We start from the raw sequence: 17,660 nt of genomic DNA on the forward strand, positions 1-17,660 counted from the left end.
ATCAGAGCTATATTTATGTGCACGTAGTATAACATTGGCGTTTGTATGAGAGCCGGTTTTCTTAAAAATAAATTTCTTTATGGTGTTACTGTGTTCAGAGAAAACGAAACTGAGTTTAACCCCCTCACGTACGTAAGCCACTCCATCGAGAAATCGTCGATGTATTGTATATGTTCCTCTATTTGGGCCTTCCAAACAACAATGGAACGCTTTTTCAAAATATATTTGCTATAGCTTATGCGTTACTCCCTGGAACGTATGTCCCTGTGTACCTCAAGGGAAACGAAAATTTACGTGGGTTTCTTAGCTGCTTCCAATGCGAGACTCCTTGAAACAACTTTGTCCGGTATAGAAAGCACGACTGAACATCGCAAATGCAAGTGCCTCGAGCGGCCAGTGGCGTGGCAATTCTGCGGTCATTCACGGGCTTTCTTCACGCTCGGAAAAACAATTTTGTGCAGCACGTGCTGAGCAGGAGAAAGCTTTGTCGGGAGTTTTTCATGTCACTCTACAATCGTCTCACTGACACTTTTTACATAACTATAATACTCGATAAGTTGATTAATCAATTATCTAATTATGCGGAATGAAAAAATATAATCCGATTACCTCCAGGCGACGGCAAACACAGCTACCTCGGTTCTGTCCAGCCACGTGGCATTCGCATAACTTTAAATCTTGGTGCACGATAGTTGGTGACACCCTGTATAGTGAATAGTTGCGAATGTTCTTGCATTCGGACTTGTAACAATATGGGCCGAACAACTGGTACTAAAGGCACAGAGCTTTGCATGATGAGGGCTCGGGCCCATTCGACCAACTGGTACATTCAGTGTAAGTGATACAATTTTCGGACACACCAATGCGAGGCGGCTGCCTCGGATTTGCAAGCACAGGCATGCGCAGTGGGAGCAAAAACTTCAAATCATTATCATAATGTTAATATAAACAGGATAAAAACTATTGTTTTATCAGACATTTATAATGTCTTGAGAAATTTTGTGTCACTAGACACGCGTTGTGAGATTATGAGCATCATTGTGCGTTGTCAGCATACTTGAGAGGGAGTGCAGCTCTGAACGCTGACTGCTGACTCCTATTTATATATTAAAATGCACGTAAAAGGCGAAGAACAAAGCTCTCGCTGCACAACTGCTGGGGCGAATTGAATGAAATTTGTTGCACCTCTGACGGGAAAAAAATGTCGGAGACTCTGGGCAGCAAAATTTAGATATACGGCTAGGAAATGTTTGCATTTTTTCCAGAGAACTCTTAATTTAAATAAAAATTAAAGAACGAAGTTTATCGAACCGTAAAACAGATATAACACATTTGAAAACTACAATTGTTTGAGCATATCATGTTAACCCTCTATTGCATGGCTTCCTGTATTTGGCACATACCGGTTATCATTTTTCTTTCGCGTGTGTGAGATACTTAGTTGAAAATGTGATACCGTCAGAGTAATTCTCATAGTTATGCGCACTCATTATGGGCAAGTGCTGCCATGTCTGGATCAATACGCAAAACAGAGGTGAGGTGGATTTTGGGAAGTGACGTGAAACTCGGAGGGGGCAAACACGAGCAGTTGGTATTTTTTTTTCTCTGAAAATTTTCACCGCAGAAACATGTTAAATATTTTGGCATATTTTATGGTATCACCAATTCAAGCCAGTTATTGGTTTTCTCAATTTCGTCTGCAACTACACCAGAGAACCCGAAATCGGTGTGTGCCATTTTTTGCCACAGCATGAACTTGAAAGACAAGAAATGGTAACGTGCTGCCATCTGTTCAATAGCCCGTAGCTGCAGGTCACTCTATCACAAGATGGAATTTTGTCGATCGGTACGGTGAGGGCGAATCGTCTACCAAACTGTTGCCTGAAAAGCGAAAAGGAACTGAAATGTAAAAGACGCGGTGCTTCAGAGGAACTCACAAGCGCGATAGATGACGTGGAGTTATCGTGTGTGCGGTGGTACGATAACCGCGCCCGGACATTTCTGTCGAGCTTTGTTGGGAGAGATCCAGTCCAAAAGACTAAGCACTGGCTTAGCTCCGCCGAGGAGTTTCGCGAAATTGATTGCTCTAGCGTAGCAAAGGTCCACAACAGGCACATGGGCGGGGTCCACCTGCTGGACTCACTGCTTGGACTTTACCGCATACATATCAGGTCAAAGAAATGGCACTTCCGAATTTTTACGCATATGCTAGACTTATCGGTAGTAGCAGCATAGCTAGTGTACAGGAGTGTGCAGAATCCGCTTGGGAAGGAACAAGTACTACCGCTGGGTCAATTCAAAGGTGGAATTGCAGAATGCCTTACCTCGCATAACAAGTGCCTACCCAACAAGAGACCAGGAAGGCCTTCTAGTCAAGACATCGAATTCCAGGTTCAAGCAAAAAAAGCACAGGGACCAGCGGCCGCAATGCCACCCAAAGACGTCCGGTCTGACCAAGTCGGCCACTGGCCAGAATTTGATGAGAAGAAACAAAGATGTAAGCGGCCGTCTGGCACAAACAAGTCGTTGGTAAGATGGAGGAAGTGCAACATTCATCTGTGCCTGAACTCAGCAAACTACTGTTTCATTTCATTCCACACATCGCGCTAAAAAAGACCGCCGTCCGTGAAGCTTTGTTTTGCGCCCATGGCAGCAAGACCGCTCTGCCATCTTAATTGGGTGCCATATTTGGCACAAAGCTGTATCTTTATTAATACAGTCGTTATAACTCTGAAACTTTTGGTATATGTGTTTGCTCATTCAATCAATAATAAAAGCCGAAAAAAGAATTCTTAAAATTACTATTTCATAATTCATGCAATAGAGGGTTAACAAAGTTGATATATCAATTTACAGATTACGTAATACTGTTTCTATGTTTACGAGGGCTTTGCATGAGTCTTACTCACAACCTAGTGGAATATTTCAGAGGGGTGTATAAATAAATCTTGGTTGCTTTACACGTATCATTAGATGCAGGTTACAACATTGACATGTCGTTATTATTACCGAGTAACAGAGTTCTAAACTTGCTACTTCATTTTTTGTTTCAATTTAGAGATTTTCAACAATTTTTATGAGTTGAGGCCATAAATATAAATAAAAAAAACATTTTTACAGATTCTAATCACCCATAAATACTGCCTGCCTCGAGGAATAGTGGCAGAACACTCGCTGCCGCAATGTATAATTAGAGGAAGCTTTAGCTCGGGATCTATCGAAATGCATAGCAACGGAGAAATTGGTTTCCTCTGCTACAATTGGAATGAAGTTGCTGGGTCTTGTTGCATTTGAAATGAGCTGAAGCCTAGAAACTGTAAGAGAGAAAAAGCACTTTATTTGCACTCATATTCTCTGACGGGTACAAATAAAGTGATTTTTCTCTCTCACAGTTTCTAGGCTTTAGCTCCTTTAAAATGCAACAAGACAGAGCAACTTCATTCCAATTGTAGCAGCGGAAAACAATTTCTCCGTCGCTATGCATTTAGATAGAAGGCCCCGAGCTAAAGCTTCCTCTAATTATACACGGTGGCTGCGGCAGCTAGTGTTCTGCCACTATTCTTCGTAGCAACCACTATTTAAAGGTGATCTGGATGAGACATGAGAATTTTCGCTCTATGAGTTGTTTAAACGCCCAACCGAACCCAACACAGCTTCACAGAGATTGAGTGGCGGCGTAAATTATCGCTCGTTCAGCTCAGTTCAGTGTTACTTCCCTGAAGACGCCTGTGCTAGGGCATTATATAGAAAGTGGAGTTGCACTGTGTTTGTTATTGCTGTGAAAGGTCTGTTAGCTTCTTCGAAAACGCCGAATGAAATTGATTGATGGAACTAGAGGGGAGGGCATTAGTGTCTGATGCTACTTGGAAGAAAAACGATGCTGAGAAAGTAATAGTTGGGAACGCGCGTGAAAGGATGTCGGCACGCCGCGAAGTGTGTGCTGGGAGTAAAATGTAATGTGCATCATGCAACGAAGCGCACGAAATTGTAGAGCTTCGTTTAACGCCGCGTTAAGTTTAGCGTTAAGTCAGCGTTGCGCTGCAGCTCCTCAGACGGTGTTCCAAAAGAGCGCGGTGGGGGAGGAGGCGGCTACACGTTTGTGTTGCACAGCATGCGAGGCAGCTGCTGCTGCACCGCAGAAACAGCACCCTGGCAGCCAGCAGGCGCCTCAGAATGCTGCGTGCTGAACGGTGACGCCGCCGGCGCTGCAGGCGTCGTACTTGTACGGCGCTTGAGACAGACGACAAGCTTTATAGCCTGAAGTGTACTGTCCGTTCCCTTAGGTCCACTGGTTACACCATGGAGTCGTATGCGCACAGCTGCTCAGCGGGAATGCTATTATATTGTTTGATCGCACAGCGCTCATGCTTGCAGGAGGAGGAAGAACGCTGCTTGGCTCTACTGCAGAGCCGACTGATCGGAGCACAAAGGGGGGAGGGGGAGCGTTCCACTTGGCCTACTTGTTTTAATGCCTTAGTATTAGGAGTGTCAAACTGGGAAAAAGAAAGCGTACACGTGGTTGAAGTGCGGGAAACTGGTCACGTGGTAAAGGTATAGAGGGGATGGGAGAGCGTAGGATGGCGTGCACGTGCATGTGTGTAAGTATGTGTGCACGCGCTTAGAGCGGCTGACGGCCGTTTGCTCAGGGCCACCATTAGTTGCGCTTCGCTCCTCGAAGAGGCACGACGTGTGGCGAGCGAGCTCCTGAGGAGCACATTGCAATGCGACGAACGCAGCTTAAATGATGTATCCGCTGCTTCGAAGAAGTGCGACGCAATGCAAACGCGTTTCACTCGCATTTACCACTAAACTGCCACGGAATATTCATCAGCCAGACGCGCTGCGCGTACTTCACGCCTCTGGCGACGACGCGTACACGCGCCAACCATCGTATAATTGCCTCACAATAAAGCACACGGAAGCGACAGAGGGTGGCGAACACGATGACGGCTCGCTCACTGCGTCGTTTGGACTCGCAGGAACCCGCTAATTGGTTTTCTGTGTTTTTCCACCAGACACGTTTTCTTTTGTCTTTTAGTCCGAAATGTGCTGGACATTGTGCTTAAACACGTAAAATGCATTAGCTTGTCTTCACAGAGTCGAGTTGATAAGCCACTGCGCGTGCTTGCGAATGCGTATAAGCTCAAACAGCGCTATGATGCGACCTGGTCGTAAGTGACACATTGCAGAGGGCCACGAAAGGCGCGCACGCTACACATTGAAATGAACGACCGACAATGGCACGTGACCTTCAAATTCGGTGGAACCGCGCCGCTCGCTACAAACACTAAACCACATTTTGCTTGACTAGTGAATAAGTTTACATCAATACAGCGAAAATTAAGTATGACTTATTTTTTTTTAATAAGTGCAAGGCTTACTTTTTTGTAGATGTATTGTTCCTTACAATTTCCTTTTTTGTGTTAAAGATTTACTCTTGCACTATGACTGCATTATTACTGTAAAATAAGTATTTTTCTTTTCTTTTTGCAATGTGCTTGGAAGATTCCTAATTGTTTACAGCCTGTGTTCGTTTCCCCTCCCTCGGTTGTTTTGGGTGAACTTATACCATTTTCGTACTGCTATTTGTATATATTGCTGCTGTGTCCTGCTGCTCTGTCTGCCATGCACGGCCCGTTGCATCGTCAAGCTGCCACTAAGGTAGCTTTTACTCCGGATGAAGACTATCATGTTTAACGCGATTTACAAAGCAAAAAAGCAAAACGAAAAGAATTAATTTCGCTGGAAGCAATAGGAAGCGACTGAGGACGATAGCAAAGTTTAGCGCGAACCAAATCTCCGGCGATTTTGGTTCTCGCACATATTTGCTTCGACTAAAGCTTCTTGCGACGTTTCGCTTTTATCGCCGCAGGTCCCGAACAACGTGCCATGCGCACCGGCAGGTGTCGAACACAGCGGTAGGGCGGCGACGGTGACGTCACACTTGCGACCATGGACGACTTGGACCCGTCGCCCCTGAACGAGACCGACGGAGTCGGCCTCTCCGTGCAGGCGAATGTGTCGTCGTGCGTCAACGAACTGTGCGTGTCCGAGGCCGAGTACCTGGACCTCCTGGAGGAGTACATCTTCCCTTCGTCGTACGAGTGGGGCCTCATCGGCCTCCACGTGGCCGTGTTTGTGGTGGGGCTGGTGGGGAACTGCCTCGTGTGTGTCGCGGTCTACCGGAACCAGACCATGCGCACGGTGACCAACTACTTCATCGTGAACCTGGCCGTGGCGGATTTTCTCGTCATCTTGGTCTGCCTGCCGCCGACTGTCCTCTGGGACGTGACGGAGACGTGGTTTTTCGGGGCTGCGCTCTGCAAGATCGTCCTTTACCTACAGGTGCGGTGAACATCGCGAACTCTCTAGAGATGCACAAAAAGAGAAAGCGTTCGTGCTGCAGTTACTTTTCATGCCGTCTTTGATAATGTCTCATTTTCGTCGCTTGTGTTGTGTTTGCTTTCGTTTCAGTTTGTTCTGGCTACCATGCTACGTTACTTACAGGTGTACACTTTCAGGTGTACAAAGCCTCAGGCGGAATATTTTTAATAGAAGACGTGAAAATTTAAGAGACTGTTTCAGTCTGCAGATAGTTTTTCATTGTGATGTACGTTGTTTGCAGTGTTTTTACACGAAGAAGGCAGAGAGGGCAGACTTGAACGCTCGATTAGTCGTAAAGCAGCCGATCGTCTTTAGATGATTCGATCACTATGCTCCCTTTGAATAATACGAAGTGATACGTGTCACATCCAATAATTTGTTCGGATCAGGTACGACTTGAGACAAAAATATTTGCTCAAGGTTTCATAGAATGGAGGCAGGGTAGGGGGGGTGCAAGCATGTGAATTAGGCAGTATGGCTCATAAGGGCTTCCTAAGTGGGGCCTTGTCTAGTGCTAAAAGGCTTCTTCAAAGGGCCCTTAACCACTCTTTATTGAAGTCGAGCAATACATTTGAAGCTAAATTAGACTACTTCAGAAATACTTCGTCGCAAAAAGTACTTAAATGCTTTCAGCAGAAAAAAGAGGTATCGGAAATAAAGCCTCTTCTACGCGGTGCTTCAGCTCTTTCTTCAATGACTTGCACTGCGAAGGCTACAGCGAAGCACTCCGCCTACTGGACGTCACCGTGGTGACGTCACAGTAGACGCCACCATTTCCGATTCTGGCAGCTACGACGTGCCAAATGCGGTTCTCCCGGTTCTCCTCATCAAGCCGCAGTGCATTCAGCCAGCGGACTCATCGTGGCATCCCGCGACAGGAATGCCACGACAGGGAGCAGGCCGCAGGAAGCAGGCCGCAGCTACGTGCAACTGTAGTGCGCATGCGCAGCGTTTGGTTCGTGCGCGACAGGTCTTGGGTCCACGCTCACGCTCATGTAGTCCAGTCAGGCCGTGCTACGTGGGGCGGAGCGGCTTTGTCCCGCACCAGCTTGACCGACGGATAGTATATACTATCCGTCGGTCAAGCTATAGCTGTGCACGTCCAAACTGGGAACTCTTCCAGGGCGTCTAACAAGGAGCGCCCAGAAGCGAGCGTGGGTGGGCAAGCGTGCGTGTAGTCTGACCATAAGTTCTCCGTGGTTCGAGGCTTGTTGAGTGTACAAAAGCAGTCGAAATTTAGCATGACCAGACGGCGACCGCACGGATACACAGGGTCGCAAAATTTTAATTCATACGTGGTTGGCCGCGCTAGGCTTGAGCAGAGGATAGCCGGATCCTTCCGAAAGTACGCAATCATGGAAATTCGAAAGCAGATTTTTGCTTACTTAAGTCTGTTTAACTGCGTCGATAAATGTATGGGGTAACAGTAGGAAGAAGTGCACTGATCCAAACACCCTTCTTGATTGATGTCAGTGATTGGCCAATAGCACCTGCGTACGGGAATCCGCTACATTTCGAAATAAAGCGTCCGAACAAGTAAGTAGCAGGCTTCCTTTGCCTGTGATATTTAGGCATATCGTTGTTGGATTGCATTAAATGATTCACCGCGACCCTGTAGTGGTTCGTAACTGCACCACATTATAAATCTCACAATGGCCTCGCGCTGGGATGCATCCGCACTCCCTAATGCATCCCCTTGCATTCGCACTCCCTAATGCGCGCGCGATCTACAAGCACGGCGTCGTGTCCCTGTTAATTTGCTAACAAACCCTCTGTACGTTTGCGCTCTCGACAATGGGCTCCGAAGGAGCCACGAGAAGTGAACTGGAAGGCGACATTATCGGCTCTCTTTGTTAGTCCTTACGAAGAGTCCTTCCTGGGCGACGTTTCGACTTCGTCACCCCGACTGCCATCGTCATCGTCATCAGTCATTATTTGTTTTACTTCGGCGCAGTGCGTGTCCGTGTCCGTGTCGGTGCTGACGCTCACGTTCATCTCCCTCGACCGGTGGCGCGCCATCTGCCGGCCACTGCGCTCCCAAGGATCGACGGGACCCCGCGTTGCCATAGGCGCTATCTGGGTTGTCTCGTGCCTCGTGATGGTGCCTGAACTCGTGGTGCTGGACACGCGGCGAGGTCCAGTCGCAGGTAACTGGTCACGTTGTTGCGTTAGAGGGGGGGGGGGGGGAGTTCGCCGCCGGGGTTGGGAAATATCGTATTTACGATAGCGAGACAATTTATGTATAGAGAAAAGGAGCGGGGGGGGGGGGCAAAAGTGGACGTGGTAAAGATCAGAAATCGCGCGTAGCTGTGCAGTTATACTCGTAAAGGTGTGATTACATGCAGGTGAAGGGTTAGTAGACGGTTATAGTAGACCGCTTATTTGAATCTTTCAAAGTGGACGTTGAAAAAGAAATAGATATATGCAGGGAGACAGGAGCTTGAGTCCCTGAATCCTATGTAACCTACCACTACCTATTAATCTTGTATCGAGGTTAGTTTCAAACGTCTGGGAATCGCGGCGTTGCTACAGAACGTGCAACACTCATTTTGAGCAAAAGAAACGTCTGTTCTAAAGCATTTTTGAATCCTACCCTCCTGCACCGAATTTAGAAGCAGTCAAGGAGAACGAGTACTCGGCGAAGCGCAGTGCATGTCAGGCCCGAACAGTAGCACCGGCGTCCTCTTTTCAGCGAAGCGAGAGGTGAGGGACATAAAATTGTACAACCAACCGCGAAGAGGCAATGATAAAGTTTCCTAGAAGCAAACAGTTCCCTTCGCTATTGAAGGGAAGAAAAATCTAATGTCACCATTTATTTAAGTGTCCTAATAGGGGACGTGCCATCGAGACAGTGCAGAGATAGCAATAGTTCCGCTTACGTTGAATACGGCTCGGTCGCAAGCATGGCCATATCCGCAGATGCCGTAGTTCTCCTGTTTCATGCCCTGGCTTAAACTTCTTTTTTTTCAGATGACGTACAAAAATCTACTGTGGTGACTGAGTAACCTTGGCGTTTTGCTGCTCAACACCAACGTTTCGGGTTAGATCCCTGCTTTGACGGCCGCAGTACAGTGACCATTACCACAGATGAAACAGTCCACCGCGCGCGTCATCCCGATAAGCTGGCCCTCTTACAAAGGTGCCACTCCGAAGCCCCAATAACTTAGCATTCCCACGCATACAACAGCTCCACGCCACCGCTTTTCCATCTAGAGCACCGGAAAAAATCCATGCCTGCAACTTGCTATTCCTAGTTATTAACTGCACCTAACCATAAACCAACACACTGTACCTTCCTTTTGCCTCGTCCCGCGACGCAGGCGCCGTCTACCTGACGGACTGCGCATACACGTGGCCCGTGGGTTACACGTCCGTGTACCAGCTGTGCCTGGTGGTGTTCCTGTACGTGGTGCCCTGCCTACTCATGTCGGCCGCCTACTACCAGATGGCGCGCGTCCTGTGGCGCATGCCCGCGCTGCACGAAACCGGCTCGCTCACCGGCACCCAGCCACCGCCGCAGACGCTGGCGCGACGCAAGGCGGCCAAGATGCTCATCGCCGTGGTCAGCCTGTTTGGCCTGTGCTACTTGCCTGTGCACACGCTCAACCTGCTCAGGTGCGATGTCGCAAGAGCGGCTGGACAAGCGTATGCGTTTCAAAACGCGATCTGAATCGGAGTGCCTGAGATAACTTGTCGCCATTCGCTCAGTCTTCCCTATATGCTTGGTCTATACTTTCGTTGTCCCTTGAAATACGGCGATGTTTGCTACCACCTGGGTTACCACGACGCGAGCAGAGAACATTGCACGATTCGGGGTTAGATGGCGCACTTACATACTCCCGTGCCTTCCTTGTCAATGGCATGCAGCATCACCTGCGACACGCGTTAAAATGAGGATCAATTTACGCATCTTCTTGGGATCCGCCCGTACTGTAATGCTTAGGGTCAAGTGGCGTACGCAGTCCTTGATCGACTCGACAGTCGGTCACTGTCATAACACAAAGTTCTAAACCAGTGCTCTCAAAGTAAGTCCATGCAGAAACCTACATATGCGACGCTGAAGTTCCTAAGGTCTGCGGTCCTGGGTAACAGACCAGGAGAATTTTGCCTTTGCTAACACTAAATTGTGCAACTCGAGCTTTAGATAGTTTCTGAATTCTCTCTTTCTATTTCTTTCTGTCCCCTTACTTTTCCCCTCTTGCAGGGTAGTTAACCAGAACCACATCTGGTTAGCCTCTGTCTTCCTATACAATTCTTTCTCCCATACGAAGGGTACATGGAAACGTATACACTTAAACAAGGCCATCGGGAGGGTCTGCAAACATAACGTTTTTGTCTATGCAGTGACGCAGTTTATTGCACTGAGATTTGTTAAACCTCTAGCGATGCGATTTGCTTTGAGGGATAAATTCAAACTCCTTAATGAGGAAGGGAAAAGACGAGATAAAGTTGCGCAGATTAGAAAGGAAACGTGCGGGGCTGATATAAGCTAGTTGAGACGGGCGAGACTCGTGATTTGCGACGAGTCTAGCGATGCCGCGGGCAAAAGCAGGCTAACGGTCACACGCTCTCTGTACTCGAAGTCCTCGGCGCACTGTTCCTGCGTTAAGCCTCTGTTCCACGTGTTACTGACGATGAACGCTGAAAGCTATGAGACAATCGCATTTTTTTTATGGATAGGGAGAACGGGGGAGGGGAGAGATGGCGCTTCTTTTTAACGCTATCTGCAAGCGCCAGTGTGAGGTGGACGAGAACTGGAGAATGAGCTTCAAGGAAACGCGTGCGAAAACTCTTGAAGTACTCTATTTAGCATAAATTCGTCGTGTCATTATTGGTGCCGCACGCTTTGCTAACCTTGTGCACGCTCGTTTATAGAAAGTCATACCATGCGTTGCCTTTTTAAGAAAGCCTAACATAACAGTACTCGTTATCTTGTAGTATATTCTTTGTTTAGCTAATTATTTATGTCTATTTTTATTAGGGCGAAAGCCTTAGACGGGTCATGGGACGAGAAATTCGATGTCCGGCGTTACGCCATCCGGCATTACGACAACAAAACGCGTGACACCAAAATTCGCAGGTAGTCGAGCCCTCGACCTTTGGTAGGAGTCGAATATAATACCTATGGTGTTAACTATGGCAATTTCAATTAAGGCTTAGTTTATTAAGGTAGCATTATTTAAGGCACTCGAACCCACGCCATTTGGTGTGAGTCGGGCCCACGACCTTCGGTGTTAATTATTGCGAAGTTAATTAAGGGGCAGTTATTCAGGAAAAAGGTAATTAAAGCGTTCGAATGTGCGACCATTAGTAGCAGTAGAACCCTCGACCTTTAGTGGGAGTCAAACCCAGTTGCAGATATGGGCGAACCGGCCATTATCTCCAAGTTGCATTTTAATTGACATCGTAAAGGTCGAGAGTTGAACCCACTATGTTTTGTTTTAATTAAGGTGATTTGAATTAAGCCACAGTTATTTAAGATATAGTTAACTAAGGCACTCGAACCCCTGACCTTTGGTGGGAGTCGAACCCACTTGGCGCTAAAGGCGAACTGACGATCTCCAACTTGGATTCTAATGGACATCGTGAAGGTCGAGAGCTCAACCCACTACCTTTAGTGTCACCCAGGGCGATGTTAATTAGCACACAGTTAATTAATGCACTCGAACCCAAGACCTTTGGTGGGAGAAAACAAGTAACAGAAAAAGTACCGACGCATTAGAATGAACATGTCAAGTAATGCAATGAATGTCTTGTAAGCGGGCAGGTCTGCGGCTCCATCTTCTTCAGGGTATACTAAGTGACTGCCACTATTTTTATTTATAAGACGTTTTTAATTTTTTGCAGTACAGAGTATTGAAATGCAGTAGTGGGGACAGTTTCTTCCTCCTCCTCTCCAAAGCAACACAGTAAAAAAAAACCTACTGTATTTTTCCAGGTGTTCGGTATATTTGTACCTCAAGACTTCCTTAAACATATAGGTCAATACAGTCATCTCATATTAGACTAGAAAGCGTACCCTCTATTAAACCGCTCTCTCTGTGCCCCAAATCGTAGTCAGATAACGCGAGAACGTTAGACCAGTGGCCGAAATTATTAAAAACGCCAAGTAGGTAATAGTTCGCACTTCATAATTTGATGCGAAGTCACATTTTCCGTCCCGAAACAAACCGAAAATTCAGCCAAATTCAGGAACAATTCTTCCCTATTACCCAGCTTCCCGCCAAGTGGCTACTTATCCATTCTTGTTGTTTCACAGTAAGAAATTCCAATAACAGTCTTGTGATTCCACAATATGTGCTACATATAAAAGGTTGCCTATGTATATTTCTACAGTGCAGCCAAGGACGACTAAGGAGGTACGAGCCAACACGAGTGCGTTGTAGAAATAATAAACGAACGCGAAAAATTTCTTTTTCTCCGAGGAGTTTTCAACAAGAGGATTCAAATGTAGCCTTACATTTGTTGCTTTCAAAATCTACTGCTTGTAAAAAGTAGCGGTGGCTTTACATGCCAACCCAAACCATTGCCAGGTGCACATATTTTACCTGCCGAACTGTATCTTATGAACTGCGGCAGGCTTCGTATGGTTGTGACTTATACAAAAACTGAGGCCCTCGTATGACCTTGTTCTCATCACTAGTGGCATGCTACACGAGTCACTTAAGCCTAATTGAAGCCACACGGAGTTGAACAACTTGACCGCTTGAAATTTATTTGTTGATACTGTGATAAATGTAGCTGTGCTGTCCAACGACGTCTGGTAACATAGGTTGTCTAAAACGCAGGTACACGACAGAACTTCCCCAGACGCCTCTTATGAGCGTCGCATCGCTGCTATCGCACTGGCTCTGCTACTTCAACTCGGCAATCAACCCGATCGTCTACAATTTTATGAGTGGTGAGACGACTTTTTCAAATAGAACACGCCTGCGAAGGGTCCGGTCTGGTAGAGGCACCGATATGTGTCGGCGAGATTCATAAACGTGACCTCCAGCTTGCATATAACGTTCGTCACTTCTCGGCTTTATTCACATAGCATGGTTCCAGAAGCAGCGGCTGATCAAAATGTGAACATTTTATTAATGTTTGGGCAACATACGTTGATTAATATATGTTGATCATTTTAAGATCGCACGGTACTATGGGTCATTTGTCTTGTACGGACATCATGCACGACATAAGTACAAATGCGTAGGCCAACATTTATAGTTTGGTGCGCCAGGTAAATTTCAAACAATGCACACGTGTTAGTTATTCAACTAAAGTAACTGCATGCACCTGTCAACAGTTTGACGTTGGCTTAGCTAAAGAAATTTGCAGGACGCTCAAGCTTCACCTTTAAGAGTGGAACGCGACATACTTGAAGATCTCTGACTGCTTCTCACGCTTCCCGGCAACCGCAGCTTTCTTGTGGTTGCGCGGAGGTGAACGCGATGATGATGTTGCAAGAAACAAAGCGGGCCGCGCTGCTCGAAAAAAGGGGTTTGTGTTTGAGTTTCTGCCCTACAGAATTCTACATTCTGGTATGTTCAAATTGAACTTCGACGCTGTCATGTCTGTAGGTTGTGTTTAGGTCGTACTTTACAATTTTTCTAACATACCTTACTTTAAGCAATTCAATTAGTTCACTAACGCATCTGCACCTCGCGGAGGGCCTGCGCGGTTGTGGTTCGGATTGATTTTTCGCCCAAGCGACGTCCGACGCCGACATAAGATTTTTCTTACACGGGACCCTTAACGCTATCGCGTTGAAAGTGAACACGCCTTACAGGGAGCGCCGGAAAGAGCCGTGTTATCTATGGCTGTCCTTCCTTGCCCTTTAGCACTTCCTTAAAATGAATTCTTGAATGTGCCCGTCGTAAATGTGCCTTAACTTGCATTACCGGACCGATCCTTACACATTCTTGGACGTTGAAGTGATCGGTTCCGCATTTTCTTAAGCGTTTCCTCTGTTTTTCTTTTCGTTCTTTTTTTTCCCTGTCAATAGGCAAATTCCGCAAGGAGTACAACAAATCCTTCCGATGGCTGCTGAAGCGCGTCCTCCTCTGCGGAATCGACCGACGAAAGGCGGCCACCAACACGTGCGAGCTATAGCATACAGCTGGCCGCCTGCGAATGGACTCGAGGCTGGCCAAGATAAACCACAGTACGCGGCAGCGTTCGACGAGGCAGACCTCCTGGAAGAGCACCTCCGCCTGCACCGTCTGTGAACTCTAGTCGAAGACGTCTTCCGCAGGGCGAAGGAAGACAGCGAAACGAAGGATTTCATATCAGCGCGGTCGTCCGTCGCCATTGTGGTTTCGGACACGCCGGCAGCTCGAAGCTGTCGAGGGAGCCGTGCGTGACACAGTGACTGTGGACTTGCGTCTTTGGTCTTTGTGATTGACTGTTTGTGTGCTTCTTCTTTTCTTCAAGTGATAGTGTACGTTGTATCGCCGGTGAAATATTGTATATTATACCGCCTCTCTTACGAGAATGCTATAGACGTCGACATCAAACCAGAGCTCTACTATAGGCAGAAGAGCGCAGAGCGCCGGGTCGTTGTGTGTTGCGAATGTCTGCGATCTTTGTGAGCTGTGAGGTGTTCGTTGTATTCGCGATTTCGCCGCAGCTTAGCGATATCGGAGCTAAAATCGGCAACGTCGTCGCGATTTTCCTCGTGCTAGCACGCTCCAAATACTCGCCCTACTGACCATGTACCGCTTGCACTACGCCCGACATTGATCACCACAACGCAAAACAACGGGAACAGGAGACCTTGAAAATCAAGGTCTTCTGCTCAAGGAGACCTTGAATCAAGGTAACGTGAAATCAGGGAGACCTAGAAATTGTTGCCTTTTTCGTGCGGAGGTGCTGTACTAACTTGTAATGCAGCTCTGTGAGTGACAGTCACCTACACTAAGTCGCATATGCTAAGGAAACGCGGAAAAAAGAAATGCGCATGGTTTCGGAGAAAAGCCACCTTCGTTATAACAAACACTGTCCTATAAACATGCTGGTCATTTGGTTATACAAAGCGGGCGCTAGTTGAGTGGGTGTGAGATCAGAACATCATCTACGACGTCGTGGCCAGCACCTTGGCTTTGACTACGTAGCCAATCCTGTGAGTAGATAGTCTGAAAATCGCCACGCGACAAAGTGCTGGGAGTGCACAGAAGCAAAAGTGTCTTTTCGACCTTACATGGCCTTATTGACTGAGCGTTATTCAAATCGGCCATCAGAATGTGAGCCATACTTCAATCCAAAGAAAGTACAATTTCAGTCAGAGCCATTATTGTGCATGTGTAAGAAAAAAAGTACAATATTTGTGCGCACACTAAGAAACGGCATTCAGATCAGTACTAGCACGATCTAAGCTCCTTAATACAGGTGCCGCATTTGTTCAATTAACGCTCACCTCGAGCTCTATTCTATTATTAAGTATCAGGGCTGCTAGAACACGAGTTTATTTTAGTACTTATTCCTGTGGCGGCTGCTGTCGTACAAAAGCGCTGGTCAGGAAATACGCCTTGCGTTTCGAACTAAGCAGTAATATTACACGTATTACCATTGCAGGCATATTTTTCTCATATTCAATGTTTTGTTTAGAACAATGCCGTCAAGTAAGTCTATGGATAAGCGGACAGAGTGCTTCAGAAACGAGACGCCATGAACATGGTCCAAGTTTTTGTAAGACAGCATGGTATACTACGCACACCAGATAATGTAGTCTCTACGCTCTGGTTTGCCATAGTTCAGCGTCCGAGGTATCGCAAAAGAACGTCACTGCCATGAGCGCACAACTGTAGAAGCGCGAATGCGTTTAAAATGTGCCTGTGAACGAATGGACCGTTACAAAACTGTGTAAAACTCGATATTGATCAACATTTCAGGTAAGCACAAAAAGCCTTGTAAGGCCGCACTAAGCCAAATTTTCGGAAAGCGGACCTATTTTAGGGTCACCTTGTAGGCGTTGATTATTGCACGTCTTGTCAAAATGCTGGCAGTATTCGGAGGCGTTCCTTGTTTACCGTGCCGTTGATCCCTTCAAGTGGTCATTCGTAAGATCCCAGCATTGGTGGAGGAGCGTGGGTTATTTGCGGTGTACGAAAATGATACAGCAGGCGGCGTCGTTGATTGATTTGTCCCTGTTACATCCCTTTAGGTTATAAAAAAGAAGAAAAATTACAAACAAAAAGGTAGCCCCCTCAACATCAGGAGCTCTTTATGTAGTATGAGGAATGACAGAGCAGGCGGCACCGTTGATTGATGTTTCCCTGATACATCCCTTTTGTTTATAAGAAAAACACTAAAACAAAAGAGAAAAACGAAAAGGTAGCCCACTCAGCATCAGGAGCTTTTAAGTAGTAAAAGTATTTAAATCAAATCAAAATAAAAACACGCACTTCTATGAGGACAACACTGGCGCATCTGAAAACCCAGCCGAACTAGCCCACCGAATAAGCGCTCAGCAGAAATCGCTTTTCCTACTTTGTCTGGCTATAACAGCCAATGATAAGTACAGTTGTGGCAAGAAAACTTAAGTTGAATCGAAATGTAGCGATTTGGAAGCTAACTACGAAGTGCATCACACGCACACTGTCACGATCACTGAAATTCGCGAGCATAATAAGCATTGCATTGAAAGAAATACTTATGAATGAAACATAACTCAATACCCCACTGACCAAGTTCGCCGTTCTCCTAAATACTCGTGCTTGGTATTTAGGGGAAACTGCGTTAAACGGTTTACCTATGAGCACTGTTCGTAGCAAGCAAAATAACTATAAGTAGGTAGGAAGCTGGTGCGAAGTGGTCGGCATAATGGGATACACATTGTAAGGAGCCAACACAAAAAGATTAAGCGTGCACAGCAAGACCGCGTAGTTTTACAGCGCGTCTCCCAGATATTGGTTCGTGTTTCCAATACGGCAAGATAGACGACCTGCACTACACCTATAGTAATGGCAAAATTGTTCCGCTCCCGATGAGCGCTCCTTATTACGTGACAAGCGGGGTGCGTCACCACTCTTCGCCAGAGCTGGGCTTCACTGTAAACAAAACAAAAATAAGATGGGTGTCCAGCTTTCACAAAATTGCGACAAAAAGTTGCACACACTAACGGGCAGTTTTAGGCTCTTCATCTGTGCACTACGAGCGTGTCGTTGAGAGGCGTGTTAGTTCGCTGCGTTGATGCAGCGCGGCTTAACTACAGCTTAACGGCGAGTACTATGGATAAATGTACACTGTATTTGTATATTTTCGCTAAACAGTCATGAGCAGTATACCGACGT

The 17,660-nt window shown here is 46.6% G+C and overlaps 1 protein-coding gene across 1 annotated transcript in view; it reads left to right on the forward strand.

The window, feature by feature from the left end:
• LOC142557204 (orexin receptor type 2-like) overlaps positions 1-17,130 on the forward strand; it is a 103,046-nt gene extending 85,916 nt beyond the window's left edge. Inside the window, exons 2-6 of the mRNA XM_075668895.1 lie at positions 5,873-6,345; positions 8,339-8,531; positions 9,705-9,999; positions 13,173-13,285; positions 14,375-17,130. Of these exons, the coding sequence (XP_075525010.1) occupies positions 5,953-6,345; positions 8,339-8,531; positions 9,705-9,999; positions 13,173-13,285; positions 14,375-14,481 (1,101 nt within the window). The 5' untranslated portion in view covers positions 5,873-5,952 and the 3' untranslated portion in view covers positions 14,482-17,130. The remainder of the gene's footprint in view (positions 1-5,872; positions 6,346-8,338; positions 8,532-9,704; positions 10,000-13,172; positions 13,286-14,374) is intronic.
• The last annotated feature ends 530 nt before the right edge of the window (positions 17,131-17,660 follow it).

This window comes from Dermacentor variabilis, chromosome 9 (genome assembly GCF_050947875.1).
Source record: "Dermacentor variabilis isolate Ectoservices chromosome 9, ASM5094787v1, whole genome shotgun sequence".
Lineage (NCBI taxonomy): Eukaryota > Metazoa > Arthropoda > Arachnida > Ixodida > Ixodidae > Dermacentor > Dermacentor variabilis.